At 32.6% G+C, this 8,949-nt stretch overlaps 1 protein-coding gene across 1 annotated transcript; it reads left to right on the top strand.

The window, feature by feature from the left end:
* The first annotated feature begins 2,356 nt into the window (after positions 1-2,356).
* On the top strand, positions 2,357-3,488 carry LOC147406044 (uncharacterized). Its single transcript, XM_086432748.1, has 2 exons — positions 2,357-2,717; positions 3,229-3,488. Exons 1-2 carry the CDS (start codon positions 2,357-2,359, stop codon positions 3,282-3,284), a joined length of 417 nt encoding a protein of 138 aa, XP_086288874.1. The 3' UTR covers positions 3,285-3,488.
* The last annotated feature ends 5,461 nt before the right edge of the window (positions 3,489-8,949 follow it).

Raw genomic sequence — 8,949 nt, 5'->3', positions numbered from 1 at the left:
ATTATAAGTATAATGAAAGAAAATATTACCAGAAAATAAAGAGAGAAGGGATTGAGAAGATAATGATGTTTCTTTTATTAATTTTGGCCTGAAACTATTATAAAACTCTTTCAATTTACAAAACTTGAAAAGAAAGTAAACCTAAAAACTAAAAACTAAAAACGAAAAGAATAGAGAAGATTGGAGAAGATGATCTATGTCTCTTGTTTATTCAAAAATAATAATAAACATAGACTATAAATGAATTTGGACTATTAAAAGGGGATTTAGAGTATGATTAAACCTTAAAGTCTCTCTAAATAGGTCCCTAGAAATAACTTTCTAGGCCCTGATCATGGGGTCCACCATATGTAAAATACAACTTAACTTATTGTCCAGACTTTGGTCAATTTGATTTGACACACGTGAATATTTTGGTGAAAATTTGAGTTTGGTTCCTTTGACCAGATTCAATTCTCCTCGGACTTTAACGTGCGAATATATCATCTCAATAATTTTTCAAGATCTATCTAATGACAGTACTCATTTCCCAAAACTATTACTTCTTAAATTACCCTTCCTTATGACTTATTCCCACTTGTCTCAGTTTTTTTTTTGGGTCAAATTTTGATGATACTTAATCAATCTTAATGCAACAACTCTTTTGATCTTGTAAATTTAATTTATTTAATCTCGCATATCATATTGACAATTCATTGAGATACACAATGTTCTGAATGGATCGTCACATTTTTTGACTTATCTTTACTACTATAATGAGAGAAGGTGGAGTAAAAGTGGTTCGACACCAAAATTTGTATCTCACAAATGCCCCCACCTTCATTTAAACTTAATATAATCAGGGTATTTTGGTGAATAACCTAAAAAATTACAATCCCACAACGATCTAGCTGATTTTCAAAATTATAAAAATATCCTTTTTACCATATAATCTTTTAAAATTTACGAATAAGTCCTTATGATGCATGTGTATTTGCACATGCCACCTTAATTTAGTCTTAATAAAGCCGTATTTAAATTTTATTTATTTATTTATTTATTTTTATTGTTTTGGAAGGGGGGGGGGGGGGGGGGGTTTAATATGTCTTGTAATTGTACATGGACGAAAACACGTTTATCTTACATTTAAGTGTGAATTATACATGCTCCACCGTGTTTTCCTGTTTTTTTTTTTTTTTTTTCAAATTGATGACATGCCCCTTGACTTAGGATTTGTTATGAGAATAATAGAAAATGACATAAATGCCTTTGACTTTAACCTCAAGTTTAGCCGCTTAATACTTCTTCAAGAAAATCTACTATTGTCAAATTTTTTATCTTTCTATGTTAAACTATTTAATGTGATGTAGAAAGTTCTTGATTTTTCTATCAAAAAAAAATTATCTTGATTTAAAGTTTGAAGTTCGAAGGAGTAGAATCTTAAGGTTATGGTCGAAGTTAAAAAAAAAATTCAATCTTCAAGCTGTTAAGCTTTAGAATAAATTAATTATAACATTTACAATCTCATGCATTTTCAATGTTTAGTAGAAATCTTAGAATTTTCTACCCAAAAAACATATCTCGTTCTTGCAATTTGAATGCTAAAGAAGACCTATGTTAAATCAGTTAAAAATTGAAGATGAGGGCACTTATGTTAAATCTCTCAAAGAAGACCTAGGTCAAAGGAAGGGGTCATCCGCTTGAAAACACATAATGTCGACCAAAACGTGGAGGAGCATATATCTAATAAATTACCCTACATGCAATATGATAATCAATAATCTTCCAATAAACGTGCAATAAATTAATATTAATATAAGTTAATTGAAAGAAATTTAGGATAATACCGTGTACCGTGTACTGTGTACCGTGTACCATAAATTATGCATGTGGCCCAACTAGTCTATATACGAGATCTAGACAATCCTAACCATTGAATCATGAGCATTCATTATTAAACAAAAAAAAAACAAAAATGAGTTTCAAAAGTAAAATCCATTGATTTCATCAATTCATAACTATCCAAAGATTTCAAAGAAATCGCATCTACACTTACTTTATTGAAAACTAAATTTAGGAATATGGATTTTAAGCCATTGATTGGCCTCACACTTGGGATCAAACGGTTATAAAACCTTGCCCTAAGTTAAAATGATGGAAATTAAGGGTATCAAATCAGTTTACATTTATAAGACACTAACGTACAAATATGGAAATATTCTTTCCTAATGGAAACATTGTACTAAAGACAGTTTGCTTTGACACGGAACATTGACCCCAAACAATGTATCTTTCACAGTTTCATGTGTTTTATGACTGTCTCTCTCCTATATAATATTACAACCCATTTTATCAACCATAAGTCTCTCTTTCTCTAATGGATTCTCATTACAACGGCGATGATGATGACGATGTCTTCTATGCTGATCTTAGAAGACAGATCTTGCTTTTAACTGCAGATGATGATGATGATGATGATGGTGGTGGTGGTGGTGGTGGTGGAGGTGACTGGCTCAAAACCAATTCCACACCATCCATGATTACCTCTAAGCCAAGAACAAGCACCTTCACAACAGATTACCCGGTCGCACGACATCCGATAGGGGTCATTGGTGGCTCGAAATATTGGTACATGGGTCCGAGTCCTTATCGGGAGGTGAGCATGTGGAGATCAAGTAATGGAACTGGCGTTTTCATTCCTCATCATATCAACCCATCAAGAACAAAACATAAGATAGGTAAACAAAAACATAAACCTCATCAAGTTCACTAGGAAATTTATCGAGTCAAATGGAAACAAATGAATTTCGTGTCCCATTTGAATCTACTCTCCAAGTTGACTCAAAAATGAATTCGTCTCTCATATCCCAATTTTGGGAAGAAAGAAAAAAATTTATTGAGATTTAATATTACACATAACATAAACCCATGATTCTGAATCTAAGTCACTTTGATAGTCCATAGAGTTAACTCGGCTCACTGGAAATAAGCCGATATGTTAACTTGTAAAAGGGTTGACTTACTAAGTCAACTTACAGATTAAAACTTGGCCAAGCGTTGTATGTTATACAAATCTCACTCTTAAACAGAAAATAAATGTGCTTTAAGGAAAAAAATTTATTTGCCCTACAAGAATCACGAGTCATTGAGTTGGCTCAACGTATAGACATGCAAGTCAAGTAGAGTTTTCAAGTTTCAAAATATAGCATTCTTTATTAATTATTGTTGTCGCATTTTTGTGATATGCAGGAAGGATGAAGCATGAACGATCAAACTGCCAGAAAAAAATAGACAAGCGAGTTTAGGATTAGTGATTTTTACTTTTTTACTTCAACAATTTTACAAGTTTGGTAATAATATTTAGATTGGTCACTGCTGCCTAATTTATATATGTAAAATATCAATGATTTTATTAAATGTGATGGTGTTAGTCGAATAAGAACAAACTTGTAACAGTAAAAAATATGGATTTAGAAATGATTGAATGAAGGATCAGGATATTGAAAGTTCATCCAAATATAAACACCATTAACAAGACCTCTAACTTCATGATTCAATCAGTCCAAGTTAACATGGATCACTATTTTTACAAATTTTAAAGTTACATAACTATAACATGTAAATAACGATCCAACTCACTACAAAATAAAAGGGATTTGCCTGAAGCTTAAATCCCGCTGGGATAAAAATAAAATAAAATTAACGACCATTTATAAATTGCTAGAATTAACGACCATTTATAAATTGCTAGCGCTGTTTGCGTCAACAAATGATTCACTGGCAGATTTCCCTGTGGATTCCAAACCATCGGGCATGGTGTGCTTTCTACAACAGTTTTAATTCCAACACTTTCAGGGGTGTTTCTCTGTTGTCGAAAAAAATGAAAGTCATCAGCTATAAACAGTCGATGTATCTATTAAAGACAATTCAATATCTACTAACGACAATTCAAAACTATCGACAATGTACAACTGTTAGTGATGTTTTAGTAAATCGCCCCAAATTGATAATTTTAAATTTTTCTAAAATTATATGCTGCCGTTTGTATAGAGGTGATTCTAGGCTTACCTCTATCAACTCGGTTTGCAGTTTCAATGATGATTCCTTACTCCTCCATTCGCTCGATGGCACAGGTGTTGTACCTACCAAGAATCTCCAACGCTCAAGTTAGATAAAGATCAAGATAATGTAATTCCAAAGTGAAACACTTCCCCCCCCCCCCCCCCCCCCCAATCCAAAAAAACCCCTTCTTTATTTGGTTACCCTCCCTTTATAGGATTCTCCCCCTTCCCATGACTTTTAGGATCCCCCTCCCAACTACTTTAATTGTGGGATTGGATAATGGAAAATTCCTATAAAATTGAAACAAACTTCTTTTGGAAAGAATGTGATTGACTTCATCAACTGCTCCTAGATTGTAATGCCCAAGCTTTTTAATATGGTCTCAAGGAAATTCATGGATAAATCACTAGAAATTTTTTTTCTCGAAGTTGGATTTTGACAAAATTGATCACACCATTAGATCCACAATGAAAAAGTAATCATAATAGATTATAGATTATCAAAAATCAGAGTACGGGACATCTAAGTTCTTAACATAAATTCGTCAATGATCGTTACGTCATTTTAACTCTATAAATATTAAACCTATAGAAATTTATAGACTTTTCTAATCTTGTAGACACCCCATTTTTGCACTCGCCTGATTAATCAACTTGCCAACCCGATTGCAACGGTTCCCAATGATTGATGTTTAGTCCAATATTTTATTTTGTTACCAGATATGTTTCAGAAATCCGGATGAGGTATCTCGAACTGACAAAACTATAGAAACCACGCTACGCTAGGAAAATATAACCCAAAAATATAAAATTCATCATTTTTCAGATAAAAACAAACTTTACGATAAAAATCACTAAAAAATGACCAAATTATCAAAATAACCCTAATCTCAAAGCATTCCTAGAGACTACATTACACATAGAAAAATCCTTTGAAACACATAAAATAACAAATCGAAACCAAATAAATCATTTCACCAATTTTCACAAAATTCGACAAAATTACGAAAATGCCTCTCATAAGTTCACGATCATTTCGCACAAAAAATTTCATAAATGACACAAACCGATATTCCCATTGAATTCCTTACGAAAAATCGATTCTAAAACATCCTGGAACATAAAAAATCGACTTGAAACGCAAAAGTTCTCTTCAGGGGCAAAACGGTAATTTTTCAAATAAAAAATTTAAAATTCTAAAATTAATAAATAAAACATAAAATAATGTAAAGTGAAACATTAATAAAATTAATTTAAAAATTTGAACTAAAAAAATCAATCAGGAAAAATTGTTTATGGTTGCCCAGATATTTATCAAATAACCCCTTCATCTGGGGGTACAAAAAATTAAAGATATAGTAAATGGGTGTTCTCCAAAAAATTAAAGTCAATCAAGTAAGACTAAAGTCAATCTTAAAGTCAATCAAGTAAGACTAAAGTTAAAATCTTAATGTTAATCAAGTAAGACTCAAGTCAAAAAATTAAAATCAATCAAATAAGACTAAAGTCAAAATCTTAAAATCAATCAAGTGAGACTAAAAGTCAAAATCCTAATAGAATTTTAATTAAACAATAACTCTATTTAAAACAATTCTAATTAAACAATAACTCTACCTAAAATAATTCTAATTAAAATATAACTATACCTAAAACAATTCTAATTAAACAATAACTTTCTCTAAAAGAATTATAATTAAACAATAACTCTATCAAAACAAGCACTTAAAAAAAATCTATAAATAGGGGTTCTTACAACCTATTTTCGTATGAAAAAATAAACCCTAGAAAAAGTAGGTCAAGGAGCCTCTCCAACCTCCCAAAAACTATAATTTTGAAGTCCTAACTCCTTACCTAACATCTATACCCCAATTTTAGATAAAAAAATACCCAAAAACCCTTTCAAAACACCTTGAAATCCATAAAAAATCAGAAAACTCACAGATCTAAAAAAGAGATACCTCAACTTGGAGATCTGAAGCGAATCTGATAACAGAACAAAGCGAGGAGTATTGTACGAAGAACTGTTCTATCAGATCTGAGGGAACAAAACCGTTGCGTTCGAAAAGGTAAATTTCTTTTATTTTTTTATTATCCGGGTCTTTTTAGCAATGTAGTTTTTATTTAGGAAAAGTAAAGACTGACGTTTGCCGGACGGGGTTGGTGCCTAACACCTTCCAATCCCGTAATGTGATCTCCGGACCCATATTTTCTTTCGTAGATTAGTTGTCTTTGTTTTTAGAGTCAATGTTCGATTCCTAAACCGTAATAACTAGGTGGTGACTCCCAAACCTTAAAAGTCAAAAACGGATCTGCGCACCCCGCGAATCGAGGGTGCTTTCAGTGGCGACTCCGCTGGAGATTATTAAGGATCAGACTTGAAAAACCCCAAGTATAGGAACATTACCAAGATGACCTAATTTTTTTTATTATTTAGTTCGATTTATTTTATTTATTTATTTATTTATTTATTTTTGTGGTTTGATTTGAATGATTTTGGGTATTGTATTTTTGTCCAATTAAGGGTCACTTTTTGATGACCCTAAATAATGAAAGATTCAAATTGACATATGAAAATGATGGAATGATGAAGGTTGGGATAGTAATGTTAAAACGTTTTTACAGAACATTATAGTGAGAATTAAGTCTGGGTACCTATTAATAAAACGTAGATCTCATCGAGTAGATTAATTTAAAATCTAAGTTCACTCAGTTTCATTATCGGGAGCCTTGGATAACATTGATGCAAGTTTGGATTGTATTTTGTAAATCTGGAATTGTTGCTGAATGAAGGTTAGGACAGCAATGTTAAAAGATTTTTACAGAACATTCTAGTAAGAATTAAGTCTGGACACCTGTTAATAAAACGTAGATCTCATCGATTAGATTAATTTAGAACCTGAGTTCACTCAATTTCGTTATCAGGAGCCTTGGATATCATCGATGCAAGTTCGGATTGTATTTTGTAAATCTAGAGTTGTTGCTGAATGAAGGTTGGGACAGCAATGTTAAAATATTTTTACAGAACATTCTAGTGAGAATTAAGTCTGGGTACCTGTTACTAAAACGTAGATCTCATTGAGTAAATTAATTTAGAACCTGAGTTCACTCAATTTCGTTATCGGGAGCCTTGAATATCATCGATGCAAGTTCGGATTGTATTTTGTAAATCTGGAATTGTTGCTAAATGAAGGTTGGGACAATAATGTTAAAATATTTTTATAGAACATTATAGTGAGAATTAAGTCTGGGCACCTATTAATAAAACGTAGATCTCATCGATTAGATTAATTTAAAATCTGAGTTCACTTAGTTTCATTATCGGGAGCCTTGGATATCATCGATGCAAGTTCGGATTGTATTTTGTAAATCTGGAATTGTTGCTGAATGAAGGTTAGGACAGCAATGTTAAAACATTTTTACAGAACATTCTAGTGAGAATTAAGTTTGGGAACCTATTAATAAAACGTAGATCTCATTGAATAGATTAATTTAGAATCTGAGTTCACTCAATTTCATTATCGAGAGCCTTGGATATTATCGATGCAAGTTTGGATTGTATTTTGTAAATCTGGAATTGTTGCTGAATGAAGGTTGGGATAGCAATGTTAAAACGTTTTTACAGAACATTCTAGTGAGAAATAAGTCTGGGCACCTATTAATAAAATGTATATCTCATAGAGTAGATTAATTTAGAACCTGAGTTCACTCAATTTCGTTATCGGGAGTCTTGGATATCATCGATGCAAGTTCAGATTGTATTTTCCTAATTCACAGAAAATCTGAATTTATCTAGTGTTAGCACAGTTAATGTTTTTGATTTATTTTGTGAGAGCGAGCTCATTTGGCATTAGGATCCTTCTCTTTAATTTTATTTTTGGATGTGTTTCTAATTTTTTTTTATAATTTCAACAAAAAAAAGGGTTCATCTCTCCTCATCTCAACAATTATCATTCTATCATCAATGTAATAGATAATCTCGATTTATTTTGGATCACCCAAAAGTGATCATTAATTGGACCATAAAATTATAAAAATTTTGCCTATTGCAATGTTTGGATCTGATCAATTATTTTATGCCATATTCATTGATTGATTCGTCATTGATATATACATGAAATGTGCATTGAACCATATATATATGTTTTTTATCTTTCTCGATCAATGTATACATTTTACTTGTATGGTTTAATACATTTACTTGTATTGGTTTAATTGGACACATGGGCCCATTTGTTTGGAAAAGGCCCCGGGCACACCCCACCCTATTTTGCACACACCACTAGTATGTTTACTGTTTTGCACACTTGCACGTCCCATATAACCAATGTGGTATTAGTGCGTAGTCCGGTCTCTTAGGAGATGCGACGTCATTCATGAAAACCACAACTTCAGTCACGTACCTTAGGGTATATAAAACTGAGGCATCAGTACCGTCTGATCAGGTGACTCTGAAAGGTATATCGATGCACCTAGGCTGGAGTGACCTGAGCATTTGACCTATTGTAAGTCACACAGTCACATGTCCTGATTGCCAACGTAGTACTAGTACGTAGTCGGTCCCCTTGTGGGATGCTAAACCATTTATGAAAGCTACAACCCAAGACTCGTACCTATATGGTATATCAAGATAATCTAAGTTCACCAATTGCACTTCTTGGTCAAAATCAGTGTCTAAACATGATCTTGTCCCGCTGTACCCTACTGTACAAGGGGGATAGACTACGTCTATTTTAGACGAGAGGTATTTAAAAGGGCCCTTGCTCAGCATCGTGCCTCACCTCTCAACTGGGGATTAAACTAGCTGCTTTGACTTCAGAGATGTGGGTTGGAGTCTTAGATTATCATATATATGGTATATCAAACAAAGCCACCATGTACCGTCTGATTGAGTACGCTTGAGAGGTATATG

This window comes from Akebia trifoliata, chromosome 3 (assembly GCF_017979445.1).
Source record: "Akebia trifoliata isolate Shusen 1 chromosome 3, ASM1797944v1, whole genome shotgun sequence".
Taxonomy (NCBI): domain Eukaryota; kingdom Viridiplantae; phylum Streptophyta; class Magnoliopsida; order Ranunculales; family Lardizabalaceae; genus Akebia; species Akebia trifoliata.
The sequence above is the reverse complement of the archived record's forward strand: the minus strand, read 5'-3'. Positions and strand labels throughout refer to the sequence as shown.

Coding starts and splice junctions, on each gene's coding strand:
- LOC147406044 (XM_086432748.1), top strand. CDS start 2,357: ATGGATTCTCATTACAACGGCGATGATGATGACGATGTCTTCTATGCT. Junction 2,718..3,228: donor AAGAACAAAACATAAGATAG/GTAAACAAAAAC, acceptor TGTGATATGCAG/GAAGGATGAAGCATGAACGA.